The 16,480-nt window shown below is 43.3% G+C and overlaps 1 protein-coding gene across 4 annotated transcripts in view; it reads right to left on the reverse strand.

The window, feature by feature from the left end:
* ABCC5 (ATP binding cassette subfamily C member 5) overlaps positions 1-16,480 on the reverse strand; it is a 56,252-nt gene that overhangs the window by 33,602 nt on the left and 6,170 nt on the right. For 2 of the 4 annotated variants that reach the window (XM_074154021.1, XM_074154020.1), the window contains exons 2-7: positions 7,982-7,992; positions 7,605-7,762; positions 7,207-7,362; positions 6,314-6,461; positions 1,402-1,635; positions 1,116-1,289 (exon numbers count right to left, since the gene is read on the reverse strand). In XM_074154021.1, coding sequence (XP_074010122.1) covers positions 1,116-1,289; positions 1,402-1,635; positions 6,314-6,461; positions 7,207-7,362; positions 7,605-7,762; positions 7,982-7,992 — 881 coding nt within the window. Of the gene's footprint in view, positions 1-1,115; positions 1,290-1,401; positions 1,636-6,313; positions 6,462-7,206; positions 7,363-7,604; positions 7,766-7,981; positions 7,993-16,480 lie in introns of all 4 variants that reach the window. The other 2 variants (XM_074154018.1, XM_074154019.1) reach the window with 2 other exon arrangements.

The raw sequence follows: 16,480 nt of genomic DNA on the forward strand, positions 1-16,480 counted from the left end.
ACTTATAAGCATTGATCAGATTCCCCCTCAGTCTTCTCTTCTCTTCTCTAGACTAAAAAGACTGCAGTCCCTCAGCCTCTCCTCATAAGGGAGATGCTCCAGGCCCCTCATCATCTTTGTAGCCCTCTGCTGTACCCTCTCCAGCAGTTCCCTGTCCTTCTTGAACTGGGGAGCCCAGAACTGGACACAGTGCTCCAGATGCGGCCTCACCAGGGCAGAGTAGAGGGAGAGGATAACCTCTCTCGACCTGCTGGTCACACTCTTCCTGATGCACCCCAGGACGCCATTGGCCTTCTTGGCCACAAGGGCACGTTGTCGGCTCATGGTCATCCTGTTGTCCACCAGGACTCCTAGGTCTTTCTCCTCAGAGATGCTCTCCAGCAGGTCAGCCCCCAACCTGCACTGGTGCAGGGGGTTATTGCTGCCCGGGTGCAGCACCCTACACTTGCCTTTATTGAGGTACATCAGGTTCCTCTCTGCCCAACTCTCCAGCCTGTCCAGGTCTCGCTGTATGGCAGCACAGCCCTCCATCGTGTCCTGTTTTGTATCGTCAGCAAACTTGCTGAGGGTACACTCCGTCCCCTCATCCAGGTCATTGATGACTATATTGAAGAAGACTGGACCCAGTACTGACCCCTGGGGGACTCCACTTGTTACAGACCTCCAACTAGACTCTCTGTCCCTAATTACGACCCTCTGAGCTCTGTCTTTCAGCCAGTTTTCAATCCACCTCACTGTCCATTCTTCTAATCCATACTTCCTAAGCTTACCTATGAGGATGCTGTGGGAGACCGTGTCAAAAGCCTTGCTGAAGTCAAGGTAGACAACATCCACCGCCCTCCCCTCATCTATCCAACCAGTCATGCCATAAGTTTTCCTATTTACATTTTCCTATTCCATTTCCAGTTTTCCTATTTCCATTTTCTAATTTTCTGCATCATTTTTAACTTCCTGTTTCCAAATTTCTACTTCATACCCCATCTTCAGAAACACCTTCAATAACATGCAGTGCCATAAATGTGCTAAATCTAGCATGTTTCAACACCTTCTATTCAGAACTATCAATATGTCTGACCTAATAGAAATGAAGCGACTCTTAACTCTTTCCAACTCACCATTGCTGGGTAGAAAAGGATGAAGACAGCTGAGCCCAAGAAGCCTGTTGGACCCAGAATAATCACATTATAAACCATTCCTAAGATGGCCACAATAGGGCCCCCAGCCAACAAACTGCCAACTGCTGCAGCTTCAAACATCCTCTGACCATCATTGGAACAAACATTTATGAGCTGAAAAATACACATAAGAGATTATTCAGACTTAAGGCACAATTCATTCTCAAAGGAATATATCATATATCCATTTTCACTCTGCAATTTTCAGACTGATGCTGCAGCTTACCTCTCCAAGAGACTTCTCCTTGATGTTCTTCAGCTTAAGAATTTTTTTAAACGCCATTGTCAAGATAGCTCCACGCAGTCTAACCCCCGTGCGGTAATTCAAAGCCCAGGTTAGCGCAAGGGACCAAGATCGCACTATTTCCGTCATAAAGATGCCAAAAACTAAAAACAAGCTGTACTGCAGGTTGGACTCACTCTGCTGGGTGTACTCCAAAAGGTGTTTCACAACGAACGCCTACAGGAAGAAATGCAAGCTTGCATGAACACCCCATCATCCCAGAGGACCATGCAACAACTTTATGTTAAGTTAGAAATAAGTAGGCTACTTTGTTTTTAAAAGAGCCATTTGAAATAGAAAGCATCTTCTTTCTAGAAGTAAAAGGTGTCAATACAAGGAGTACTGTAACACAAAGCCCTGCTGAGAGCCAAGCACTGAGTCAAATTTAGTAAGTAAAGAGAGTTTAATTTGGAACCATATTCCTCGCAGCACGCTTCTAATCCTCCGTGTCTTCTAACTTAACATAAATCTGTCAGTTAGCTGAAAGCAATGCATTATCATATAGAAGAGTTTTAAAATATAGTCACTACTTATACATCTGCGCACATTAAGAAACATTCCTTTACGTGACATTAAGACCTTTTTTTATTTTATCTTTGGTTTGCTTCAAACGTGCTTATTTGATAAAAAGGAACAATGTACCTACAGTTGTAGAGGGGAAGAGTGAGAAGGACATTTGCAAAACATTCCTGGAAATAAACATCAGCAGTTTAATAGTAAAGAAAAAAACAAGCAGAAAGCACAAGGTACGCAATGCCACAAATCATTGGGGACGGGGGAGAAAAAAAAAAGACAAAAAAATTAACCATTCGATCCCTCCCCATGCCCTCTCCCCCCAAAAATGTAAACACTTTACCTCAGGAATCACATTTCAAACATCACCTGCAGAGAAAGGACAGCCCCCAGAACCACCAGTTCCCACCTCCAGCTCTTTGTGGTCCAACGGCACAATATAACATCATACAACTCACAATCACCAGCAATATTAAATACTATCGACTGAGAAGCAACAGGCTTTTATTGGAAATAAAGTGCCATCTTAAATGGTAACATCTCAAAAACACTGTACAACAGGTAGAGCATTGTATAAACATACAATCTGCACATACAGAATTATTATAAAGGGCTAATATCTAACAGTCAGTCTTAGCCTCTAACATAAACTAGATTTGAAACTACACACAAAATTATAAAGATACAAAAATAGAACAGTATTTGTTCATGAAGTCCAAGAGAAGTCAAACTTGCAGGTGCCAACAGAGGAGGCTTCTAAGGCTGCACAAATTCTGAAATCTGGTTTAAAAAGTATCTTACAATAAGGCTTCAAAGACAGCAAAAGATTTCCTAGAGAGCTTTTCAACAAATGATGCTTTAAGACACCGGTGCTTTTGATATGCTAGTACAGAGCAGAGAAATACCTTTGCCCACAATAAAAAGCAACAAAAAACCCCCTGAGACCAAAGAAAATATCTGAGAAGCCATTCACATTATAGTCCGTTGAAGTCCTCTTGGCTAAACCAGGTTTTGCAAATAAGAGTTCTGTATAGTTTGAAGAGAGAGTTAAAAAACAAAACCCCACTACTTCAGCAAAGGTATTGATAGCTATAGCCCAGTACCAAATAACAGGAAAAAAAAGAGATCAAATTCAACTGTTCTGAGGAAAATAATTCTGCACGTCAGAACCAAGGAAACATGCTGTCAATAATTTTGCTCTTTCGCTTTCACAGGTGTGAATTAAAGCCAGATGTCCATCGGGGTCTACAATGGCCACTGAGAAAATTTACATACTGATCCCTGAACAAATGTGAGGAGCTCACATTCACAGATCTATTGCATTCCAACTTTCTCCTTACTTGGATTTAATTTTACATCGACTGTGGACTGTTTGGACCACAACTGCACACAGTTGGTTTGCAGTTACTAAGGAGATTACTGACTTCTTTTTCCAGTATTCAATCCAACATATGCAACTGAGTCACTGAGCAATCGGGGTGAAAATCCCCCTTTTTCCTCACGAGCTGTAACTCAGCATGGTCGCAGACAGCAAGCATTTTCTCACACACCACAGCATTGCTGAAAGTCTCCAAGAGAGGATGTATAAAGATAGCAGATGTTTCCTGGGGTCTCATTTCTCCCAAAACTTTTTAGTGCAATTTTTAAGCACTATTTTATAGATTCAGCATCTCCCGTGATGAAATAAGAGACCAGCTTACATTATATCCCCCATTGTTTTTTTGGTTTGTTTTTTTTTTTGTTTGTTTTGGGTTTTTTTTTTCCAGAAGAAAGAAAAGAGGAAACAGCAGATTAAAGAATTTTGAAAAGGGAGGGGAAAAAAGTCACACAAAATTAACATTTACATCTGAACACATACTATTTAAATTCAAACACGTTTAATGACAAGGATCCAGCATAGTTATTTACAAAACAAGAAAGTCACCGTACAAAAACTAAAACTCAAGCTAATGGGGAAAAAGGGAGTCCTGTGACTATCACCACAGTAGCTGGTACTAGCTGCTCGGCTGTCTTAAGCATTCCCATTGAATAAACATTACCTTACCTTCGCTCTTGGCGTTGGCTCTGCCCAGCAGGATTGTCTCATTCTGACGCAGAAAACAGCCATCCTGAAAATTCTAAAGAACAGCTTCTGTCACTGGTCCCACTGCAGCGCCGGCATCCCTGCCGCAGGCACCGCGCCACGGGGCAGCTGCAGCTGGAGCCAACGGGACCTCGGGAAACTTACCTCCGGCAGCTTACCACTCCCCCTCCAACAACTGAGCCAACAAGCTGTTCTCCACTAACACTGCCAGCTTCCCCATCTCCCAAACAGGAAGAATAGCTCTGAACAGTTGCCAACAGGTACATTGTTCAGACCTGGAGTTAAACTGATTATCTTTCGTAATCAAAAAACCTCTTTGCTCCTCAACCCGAATTTGAAAGTTTTGGTAGCTGATCAAACGACAGCCAATATTCACTGGAGATAAATAGCATCTCGCCTGTACTAGTACATTTTAATGGTTATTGCAAGGCGGTCTGACACATGCAGCTGTCTCAGCAGGTTACGGGTTTTGATACTGTGCCAGATGCAGAATTTATTAAAATTTAAAAAAAGGAAGATCCTTGAAGGATCTATATGATATCAAAAAAACCCACACAGGAAGTCTGCAACAACACCTTTCCGGTTATAACCATCACAATGATCATTAGCAAAGCCACAGCTGTTGGCTGGCATTTCAACGTTATGGACATTCCATTGAAATTTTTAAATTTAATATAGCGTTGAACTCCATTTTTATCATTTTCCCCAATACATGAGGTCAAGTCAAGTGCTTTTCCTGACCTCCTTTTCCACCTTCAGGTGACTACAGTAAAGCCCTGATAGTTCTGAGGAGACAGCATAGGCATATCTATGAGGCATGCCATTTTTAAAAACAGGGAGGAGGGATGGTAAGGACTTATTTTTCATGCCAAATGATGGAACCAAAAGGGAACGGTTCCTTGTTCAGAGAAATGAATAAGGTTGCCTGTAAATGGGCAAATGTCTATAGATAATTTTAAATTACCCAAATTGAGCATCAGTTGCAGTGGTAGCCCCCAGCCTTGCCAGGCTGGTTTGTTTTCCTCCTTCCCCTCCCACCCTCTCTCATCCAGCGGTTCAGCTGAGACACACTGAGAAAACCACGCTACAGAGATTAGGGGCAACCCTGCTGCAAGTTCTTTGCTACAGATAAAAGCAGCTACTGAAGCCCTGTAGTGAAACAATGACAGAAGCTCTTCTTGGGGAAAACTAGCGCTGTTAAAACCTTAATCATGATTTATTGTTAATTACCAAAGTACGTTTGTGTATTTTATAATACAAGTTACTATAAATTATTGCCAAGAAAATAATACCACAGAAACATTTATTGTTATTCATATTACATGAAACAAGGCAAACTTTAAAAAGGCTTAAGAAGCAGAACATCATTCTGATAAGACATTTAAAAGCAGGAAAACATTTTAAAAAGACACTTCACCTAACAGTGCACCCAAGTGTACTTACCCAAGAAATGAACCTTCAGCTTACCAGCACACTGAAACGTGTACTACTAGCAGTAATACTGCTCCTACTCCTCAAGGGAAATGTGTAGAGAATAAATTTAGTCAAAATTTCAACTGCACAGCACGTGCAACAAACAGGTGACAAAAAATGGTGTGAATGTCAAGTCCCGTATGTTGTTATCTTCGTTACGACCCACAGCCACAAACAGCAGCAGCTCCTACCGGCAGTGACACACTCTAACACGTCTACACCAAACCTCTCTGACCGTTCTCTGTAGGATCAGTAAAGACTACACCCGCAGGCTTCTGGAGGCCTGCTCACGGTAGTTCTTAAGCAGTGCTCTAATGAAATCACTTTGTTCCACTTCTTGAAGACTGTGCTATTAATGCCAATAATCTAAGATTAATGATTTATCATACTGAACTTTTTTCCAAGGTAAATTTACAGAATTGCAAAAAGAAAAAGAAAACAATTAAAAGACCTGCACATAAGAATTTTATACAAAAAGATGACATACCAGTTTAGGAAGAGCTTCAAACTATAATCAAAACCAAAGGGAAAAACCAAGTGTGCATTTCCTCCAAGATATCTAAACTCCCCCTCCCTTCTCCAAGAACTTGGCCTTGGTATTCAGCAACTGATCCACCAGCTGAAGGAAACCTATCTCGGATTATCTTATCACTCTGGAATTTTGCCCCAAAATTTCTAGCTAGTCAAAACATTTCAGTGATTCTGCAATGAAACCTTAAGACTTTTACAGTTGGCCATGAGATGGAGCCCTCTGGGGTTGTTAAAAAAAGGATGGATATTACTTACTGGTCCACTAAAACCCGCGAGCTGTGTGATCATCAAACACACTATGGAAATGATGAGCCTGGTGCGGCAGAAAATCCACACAACCCTCCGGAGAGAAGCATCATCGGGCCCGCTTTCCTGCAGTTCTTCCTGCCACAATCTCTCCAGCCTGATAAAAACAGAAGCCTCCTCATAATTTTTTCACCGTGAGATAAGGTACAGTCTCATTGGTATCTCTTTGTGAAAATTCCAAGCTTTTCCCCAGATCAAAGCAACAAACATTACTGGATACCAAGATAAATAAATACATGGTACATTCTAGGAGGCAAAAAGAAATATCTGCATCTTGAAATATCTATGCTGCGTTACTTTGACAAAAGAGAGGGATGAAAAACTAAATGACTTTTGCTTCGCCTGGAGTCTGTTTGGCAATCTCAATACACTGACTCGTCACAGTCTCTCCTTGCTGATCTGACTCGTGGAGTCAAAACCTGAAAAATTCTCATTAGCCATAAAAGGTTAGCCTGATTGCAAGATCTGACGCATATTCAAATCACCTTGTTACTGTCAGTATTACTTTTCATTAGTTTAGCACAAAATTTTTTCCAGCGTAGCCTTCAGAAATCATTGTGTTTTATTAAAAATAGTTTAAAGACATGCAAAAAGAGAAAAACAATTGCAAAACACTCCTGGAGACAGAATCCTCTAAGTTGACTGAAATCGGCAAGAGTACAGAAACAATGCAGCAGGAGGAAGTCATCTAAGAAGGATAAAACTAAATTTAATTCCACTATTCTGAGAAAGGCAGAACAAAATATCAGTGCCCTTTTCTAGGGCAATACCATATCACAGCCTATGAACTAATGTACAAAAAAGAGGAATCAAGAAAATAATAAGGAACAAGATGTCTCTACCTTCTACAGTTGACATCTGAAGACTCATGCCTTGATAAAGACCACACATCATCCATAAACAACTCCCCTTTCTTGTACGCTCTGTGGGCCAGAGGAGTGAGCCAGGAGAAGGTCATGCAGGAAAAGAGCCCAGCATTATCAACAGGATGCTGGTGTCTAAAAGAAAAAAATCACAAACAAATGAAAAAGAAAACAAACAGAATCGTAAATCCCTGTGAAAGACAAAGCCTCCTCTCATTGACAGTACTCAGAGTACCAAACGGCCCAGGCCAGTCACAGTTGCTAAACAAATTCTACTGTTTTCAGTATCAGTCATCAGACCTACAGCTGCAATCCTGCTTTGCGACTGGTTTGAAAAGCAAATGCTGCATCAGTTCTTTTGTAGCCTACAGACTCACTTGGAAGTCGTCCGTATGGGTTTGAGGGCATTCAGGCCATGGTGGTATTTGCCCTTGTGATGCTCTTGGTCCAGCATCCTCAGCTGGGAATGCACGGAGGGGTCCAGTGGCAGGCCCTCCGCCCGAGCGGCCGCTTCCAAGGCATCCTGGCATTCAACCTGCTTTGACAGGACAGAGCAGAGTCAGACTCCAAAACCCTGTTCAAAGTCCAAGGCTCCAGAAACATTGCACCTCTTTCTTCTGTAAATTATTGCACAACAGCAATCACTTGTCATTTAAATATCTTACAGGACAGGCTTCAGCCTGGCAGCAAAGACACAGAAGGCACACGTTCTCCATCCGCATGAGATTGCCGCATTTGTAAAACAAATTAACACCGGTGTCGTGCCTGTGCATATAAAGGATAAACGGATACACCAGACTAATCTTGCATCCTGCCACAGGAAATACAGTAGAGAAAAATTACAAAATCAAGTACCTATGACATCAGTTCAGGAAATCAGTGACTGGCTTAGGCAGTGAAATTACAACATACATTCTTAATGAATTTACACCCTCTTAGTATAATTTAGATATTCTTATCCACAGAAAATTCAAATTATTTTCTGAATACTACTGAACTCCCTTCTTCAAAAATACCTTGAATTAGATTTAAAAAAAGGAATATTCATTAAGCAGAATTGTACTTTCTTTTATCATGTTTCCTGCTTTTTCTCTTTTCCCCTAAACTAAAGGTAGCAAAGATGACAATTTTCTCTGCTCCCAGCAACACTTCTCAATGGCTCGGCAACTTTATTAACAGCTGCGGAAAAGGCAACCCTTAATCTCAGGAGATTTTTCACAGCCCTAGTGACAGGCAGACCTAATCTAAGAGGAGGAAGGAAATAGTAATGACAAGGAGTAGGCAAAATGCTGCAGAGCCCAAACCAACCCTTGGATCAGAAGCCCCAAGTGGCAGGACTGTCTGCGGAGGTCAGTCTGGTGTCTATACCAGCAAAGGGCTGGCTACTGGTTCTGTAACGTAATGGACGATTTATCGCCGTGACATAGTACCTGGTTGTATTCTAGATTTTTTGAAATGTAGGAAAAACTCAGTTCTGAGGTAAAAATCCTCTTGGTTGTCTCACAAAAAGAGATACTACATTTACCCTTTATCAGTTGTGATTAATGGAGCAGGGTCAAGTTGGAGGCCTGTAACCAGCAGTGTCCCCCAGGGGTCAATACTCGGCCCAGTCCTGTTCAACGTGGGGGACAGAGTGTATCCTCAGCAAGTTGGCTGATGATACCAAACTGGGAGGGCTGGCCAACACTCCAGAGGGCTGTGCCGCCATCCAGCATGACCTGGACAGGCTGGAGAGCTGGGCAGAGAAGAACCTAATGAGGTTCAACAAGGGCAAGTGTAGGGTCCTACACCTGGGGAGGAAGAACCCCAGGCACCAATATAGGTTAGGGGTGGATCTTCTGGAAAGCACTACTGAGGAGAAGGATCTGGGGGTCCTGGTGGATAGCAAACTTTCCATGAGCCAGCAATGTGCCCTTGTCGCCAAGAGGGCCAATGGGATCCTGGGCTCCGTAGGGAAGAGTGTGGCCAGTAGGTCGAGGGAGGTCATTCTCCCCCTCTACTCTGCACTGGTGAGGCCACAACTGGAATACTGCGTCCAGTTCTGGGCTCCCCAGTTCAAGAGAGACAGGGAACTGCTGGAGAGAGTCCAGCGAAGGGCAACAAAGATGATTCAGGGATTGGAGCATCTCCCTTATGAGGAAAGGCTCAAAGAGCTGGGGCTCTTTAGCCTGGAGAAGAGAAGGCTGAGGGGAGACCTTATCTGTGTTTACAAGTACCTAAAGGGTGGGTTGAAGGAGGATGGAGTTGGACTCTTTTCAGTGGTTCCCAGTGATAGGACAAGGGGCAACAGGCACGAGCTGGAACATGGGAAGTTCCATTCAAATATGAGGAAAAACTTCTTTCCGGTGAGGGTGGCAGAGCCCTGGAACAGGCTGCCCAGGGAGGGTGTGGAGTCCCCTTCTCTGGAGATCTTCAAGCCCCGCCTGGATGCAGCCCTGAGTGATGTGCTCTGGGCAACCCTGCTTTGGCGGGGGAGTTGGACTAGAGGATCTCTAGAGGTCCCTTCCAACTCTGACAATTCTGTGATTCTGTGATACCAGAGCAAAGTTATTTTATTTCTTTGAAAACAGCAACTGTAAGTGCCTTGTAGCCTTCTAAAAACATAGTAACAGCAAAGCACTAAATGCGTATCAATAGCAAGCGCTGGGTTCCAAACCTCGCATCACGTAACCTTTGTCAGAAATGCCCCCTTTTATCGGAGACCTAGTCTGTACTACATTAACATGTAATCATATAGCACATTAGGACACCTCGCCTCCGCTCACGTCAAGGACAAGGACAGGAAAGCGATAATTGCATAAATCTGTCCGTTATTTGTTTAACCAAAGTTTGTAAATAGTGCCTAAGCATGTTGTCAACAATTCATGGTCCTCATCTCAAGGAACTCATTCACTAAACCTGAAGCGACGATTACAAAATAAGATAGCAAAGTAGTAAGAAAACAAGAGAACATTACGACACATGGAGTGACTCAAAAAAATGCAACACTTGAAATCTGAATTAAAAGACTTCTCAATCAATTTATATTAAATTACTGACTCACTGAGGGCAATAACACCTTACTAAATCCACTCAAATCAGCATTAATATAGGACCTGCCAAAGATGTCTCAAAGGACTCAGTAGCGGGGAGAAGTTTTCCTTTCCTCACTGATTTTCTGGTTACAGCAGAGGAATTCAGATCGTTTTCTGTGTTAGCCTTTGCCAGAGCCCCAGGCAGATCTGCCCAAACACTCTATTGCTGATAACAGCTTGTCCTAGGTGATGCCACAGGCTATTTGCAGAATCATTGTTTTTCAGAGCACACAAAAAATGCCTGAAAGTTAAAAAAAAAAAACTCTTCCAAAACCACTGCATTTGTCAGCATAGAAGTTTTTCACCCCTTATAAACAAGACCAGCTTTTTAATAAGAAAGCACAATTGCAAGATACTGTATTTTTAGGCAGCCCATAGATAATGTTCTTAAACTCTCACTGTGAAAAATATTTAAACTCTCCAGAGCTGCACAACAGAATCTTCTCAGCAAAGGTGGAAAAGATGCGCTGGTAAGAGACCAGGGCACTGCCTCTGAAAGGCCTTCACAACCTCTTGCCGTACAGGCAATTATATACGCAAACCCCTACCCGAGAACATTGCTCGCCTCCAGCTGGGCAAGGCTGTCAAAATCCCACAGGTACAACTATCAAGAAACAAATGCATCACACTACTGTACAATTAAGATTCAAAGAAAGACCACACAATCCTGTGTCACATTAGAAAATCTTCAAAGCATAGAGGTTATCAGGAAGAAATTATACTCCTAAGCAGTTCTACATTTCTGGGGCAAAAGACTGAAGCACAAGAACTACCCACAATCTCCACACTGTTAATTCAGGTTTCTGAATCCCCACTATTTTTTCTGGTGTTCATCAACTGCTGGTACCCTGATTGCCTGCAAGCACATACAGTTTTCTGGGAAACTAAAACCTTGAAGTTGTCATTGGTAATGTCACATAAGAGGCTCCAGCACTGCTCTTGAAAGAAATGTCTAATAAATCATGGCTGCATTATCAAACAGAAATCAGACAGCACTTTTTCTAGCTCAGCAACTTCTTAATATACCAATACAAGCAATGAACCAGGTGATACTACACGGTGTTGATAACACTAAAGAAATGCTCACAGAAGCAAAACAAGCCTAAACCAGGTATCGCTAACCAGAAGGGAAGGAATCATTCAGATATTTATTGAAAAACAGCAGCTCACTACTCGGCATTATCAAAAAGGCTAAAAGACAATAAAGAATTGTTACAAAAGACACAAAGAATAAAGCAGGAAACGTTACCATACCACTTAAAAACCTACGGTTTGCCTCCTTTTTGAACACCAGAGTCAGTCCCCTGTCACTTCAGTTCAAAAAGGGTATTATACTTAAAATTGCTTTCTGTGAGCAATGAGAACAGTTGGGATTGGAACAGCTTCCACACGAGCATAAATTTAAGACTTTTCAGCTGGATAGAACAGAGGAATAAAGGCAGGGCACAGGTATTTGAGAGGTCCATAAAGCTGTGAATGGCATGAATAATAGAACTAGGGAATGATCACCAGCTGTTCTTACAGCAAAAGAACTGGGGACACTTTGTGAAATTAATGTTTTTCACACAGGCATACTTATATTTAGAACTCTCTGTCATAGAATGGTTAGGGTTGGAAGGGACCTTAAAGATCATCGAGTTCCAAACCCCCTGTCACGGGCAGAGACACCTCCCACCAGACCAGGGTGCTCAAAACCCCGTCCAGCCTGTCATAGGATGCCATGAAGTTCAAATACATAAATGGACTAAAAATGGGAGAATTAAACTCACATAGGATAAGCATATCGTGGCTTATTAAACGTATGACAGAGGGCGACAGCAATCTTACCCAGCACCTTACTAATAGCTGGTGGATTCCGCAAAACTTTCTGAAGCCATAGGCAGAGGATAACGGTTCTGCACTCCACACTTCATGAAGCCATGGCACACCTGGGTGCAGGCTGATAGGATTCAACAGATGACTGGGAATGTTAACAGGTAAAGAAAACAGTTAAACTTTTAATCCTGTGGGCAGTCCCCAGGAACATGGGGAGCACTGCGGAAGTATCACTACACCCATGATCTTGTCTTGTCCCTGCACCTCCACAGCCAGCTCACAGAGGGGCAGGAAGCAAAGTGCAGCTGGTGCTACCACCAGAGAGCACACCTCTTCTCTGACCTTCTGCAACTCCAGAGCAACAAAACCCTACCAGCACCCGTTATCATGATTTTCTTGGCCAACAAATTGGTCATAGCAATGGCTAGCGCATAATGTAACATGAGAGCCAGAAAGATGACATAGTTGGCTCAAGACGTGCCATGACAGAAAGTCTGGGTGAGGTGAGGAAAATAAGTTGCTTAAGGGCAAGGAAAAAGATTTGCTCATTAGAGACAATGGTACCAAATTCACAATCCACATACTGAGGTCATGGGAGAAGGCCATGAAAATACAGAAAATTTAGGATCCAAGTTACAAAACTGCCAAATATACATGATGTCAGAGGTGGGCAAGACAGAAATTCTGTAGGAAGCAAAAGGGGCATCAGGAACACGACACAGAAAGGCAAGCAAACTCTAATACGTGAAGCAGAAAGACACTCCTGAAAACCTGCTAAGCAGCCAACGTGGGCATTTATCTCTGAGGATGGGGAGCAGGTAAAGAGAGAGGAGGCAGCTGTGTTGTATATGGGAAGCAATAGCAAACAAACAAACAAACAAAAAAAAAAAACAGAGAGCTCCTAGCCTGCCACACAGGCAATCTCGTATTTAATAGAGAAGGTAGGAATTTATTGGTTTGACAACTGTATCATCACATCATAATAGCAAAACCAGACAAGCCCGGAGGCCAAGCAAAACAGATTTTTCCATCCCTTACTCATCTTGCAGAGAAAGAGTTTGATGTGTACACAGTCAACATATGACCCAAACCCCACCTCCCCAACCATCGTCTCCTCTTCCATAAGGCAGAGCATCTTCCAGGGCCCAGATCACTGCAGGGGAGAAGCTGCATCTCCCCTGGTCCTACTGCTACCCAACAAGAAACTAGAGCAGACATATAAAGGCTTCTTTCATTAATCCTTGCAGCTGATATAGAAAACAAAAGCTACCATGGTTGATTTATCATTAAATTTGTTTTATTTAAGTAGTAGAGAACTCTGAGCTGGCAACGGTGCAGAACAAGGACTCCCACCTCTTGCACTCAGAAGGCAGAGCTCAGGAGGTCTCCTCACGCCTTTGTTCAAGCTCCCAGCAAAGAGAGGGAAATGGGAAGGTAACAGATCTGCACAATAGGACTGGTGGGCATATGGGAAGAAGGAGAATTATATGATCACCAGTTCTGCTCAGCGCTTAAAGCATTCTTCATAGTACAATTTCAGGATGAACAGCAACTATAAAATATTTAAGAGACTTCATTGAAGGACTGGTGTTTCAAAACAAGATCAGTTATTAGTTTGTATGGGCTGGTGAAGAATAGGATCAACTGTCCCAGTTCACTTAAGGATAACTAAGAGCTGGAGAGCTGGCCGGCAGAAAAGGACCTGAGGGTGTTGGTCGACTGTCAGCTGAACATGAGCCAGCAGTGTGGCCAAGAAGGCCAACAGCATCCTCGCCTGTATCAGGAACAGCGTGGTGAGTAGAACTGGGAAGGTGACCGTCCCCCTGTACTGGTGAGGCCCCACCTCAAGGGCTGTGTCCAGTTTTGGGCCCCTTCCCACAAAAAAGACATTGAGGTGCTGGAGCGTGTCCAGAGAAGGGCAACGGAGCTAGTGAGGGGTCTGGAGCACAAGTCTTGTGAGGAGAGGCTGAGGGAGCTGGTGGTGTTCAGCCTGCAGAAAAGGAGGCTGAGGGGAGACCTTCTCACTCCTTACAACTCCCAGAAAGGAGGGTGTAGCTGGGGGGGTGGGTGGGTGGGTGTGTGTGTCGGTCTCTTCTCCCAAGGAACAGGCGATGGGACAAGAGGAGATGGCCTCGAGTTGTGCCAGGGGAGGTTCAGATGGGAGATGAGGAACTATTTCTACATGGAAAGGGTTATTACGCATTGGAATGGGCTGCCCAGGGAAGTGGTTGAGGCACCATCCCTGGAGGTATTTAAAAGACAGGTTGACATAGTGCTTAGTGACATGGTTTAGTGATGGGTTTTATCAGAGTTAGGTTGACAGCTGGACTTGATGATCTTAAAGGGTCCCTTCCAACCTAGACAATTCTGTGATTCTACAATTCTAACTAAACCAAAATAAAACAAGAGTCTAGGAAGAGATACTCTGAAATTGTAATTTCATCCTTCTTTCCAGAAATTCCTCTAAGCCTTTCCAAGCAGTAACACCACCTGGAAGTAGTTAGGGGTTTCATACACTGCTTTTGCAGGTAGCACAGGCAACCCCTAAAGCACCATTGTCCAGGCTTCCGAAAGTCACCAAACCCAGGAGCATCTAAAAATTAAGTAGGCTTGCAGGTCCAAACGTCGTGAAATCTGCAGTTGCTTGGTGAAGCAGCAAGTGCTCTATGACCTTTATATTCCAGTGAGGCAATTGACTCTTCTCCTTTCACTGCATTTGATGCAGTACACGATCTTCAAGAGTTTTAACAGGGGGCTTTGCAGCATTAGACTCCCAGCCTACTCTGTGGCTAGAATGCTTTATAATACCCTGCCCGATTAAAACATGAGCCTATTTAAGACCAGTCTGGTGTATCATCCACTCATACCAGCTGTCTCCCTGAAGGAGAGGCAGCAAGGAGCAGACACCAGGCTAAGTCACAGACAATGGGTGTGAGGAAGGAGGCACTGACAATTTAGACCCCCACATATATTACTGCAAAGTACAGACAGCACAACTAAATCACACAGCATCAAGGAGACCACCAGGCAGCTTTGGATGCCTGGAAATAATGGGTACAGCTTCCAGGACTGCTGCAACAGACCAAGTCAAGAAGTCAGGGCCTCCATTTTCTTCCCCCTCCTGACAAGTGGAGTATAAATGAAAGTTCATGTCTCTGCTGCCTTCCCAGCTTCTGCTACAGGGAAGAACAGCTCTTTACAGCACCAGCCATACATTCAAATGCAGGAATAACTGCAGCTGTGCCATATTTCTCTTAAGTGATAAGAATTAGCTGTTCAGAAGCATGCTCTGACTTGCCACAAGAGTTCAGCAATTCAACAGCTTGAAGCCCAGTCATCTACTGACATAGTGTTAGTGTGACTTCATTACACAAGACCTCTATAGTTGCTCTTCTGGGCTACGATTAGACATTGAATTAGCATTTGAGACACAGTTTCAAAGCTAGCTGGAGTTTTTACATCCTCAGATTAGAGCAGAAGTCTCCCAGTAGTGCTTGGCACTGGTATCGGGGCTCTGTAGCCAAACCAGATCAGGGTATGTATGTTTATGAGCCCGAATATTTATATTGAGCACTTTCAGTTGATGCACATAGAGTCCTTGCTGAGGACAGGTATATCAGTTTCTTCCATGAACACTGCTTATTTGACCTTGCCCTTGAATTCTGGCAAGCATTAGCATTGAGGTGAGATGTTCTAAACTCTTCCCTGTTAAATCCACTTATTACTGCAATCTAAGAAATGTAGAGTTTGGCATGTAGCGTTCATTTTAGGATTTTGAAACAGTAGCTGCTGTGTATGCATCCAATTAGCAGCTGTGTAGCTGCTTAGGCTTCTGGTATACATTAATCCATGTCTTTTGTTTTGCATTAAAACTTGTATTCATGATCTTGTAATTGAAGGATGTAGGATTCATTCAGAGCTGAGGGCTGATCATTCAGCACTGGAGATACACAGCTCATGCACGCTGACAGTACCATTACAGCAGACTCCTGTAGAACTGGAAATAACGGTCACCCTTCACTATAAGTTACCCTACAGAATTAGCACCCCACGTGTGCTCTGACCACAGATGTAGGAAACTAACTCCCCAGTGAACAGCTCAAACTAGCACAGCACAGGCTGAGGATCTGCCTCCTGACTTGCTCAGGTAAGCTCTACTCTGAACCACATGCAGACAGCCTTAGCCTCCTTCAGCACAGTGGCTTATATCTTCCTAATTTCTAACCTTCCTTTATATTTATGGCCTTGGCTCCATTCACGTTCTCCTTCCTGCTATCTCCCCCCTCTCAGTATGATACATTACTGGATTGCTTTCTCCCCAGAAGTCTCCTGCCTGATCCAGCAATGGCTTCTCTTCGCCTGGC

This window comes from Numenius arquata, chromosome 9 (genome assembly GCF_964106895.1).
Source record: "Numenius arquata chromosome 9, bNumArq3.hap1.1, whole genome shotgun sequence".
Classification (NCBI taxonomy): Eukaryota; Metazoa; Chordata; class Aves; order Charadriiformes; family Scolopacidae; genus Numenius; species Numenius arquata.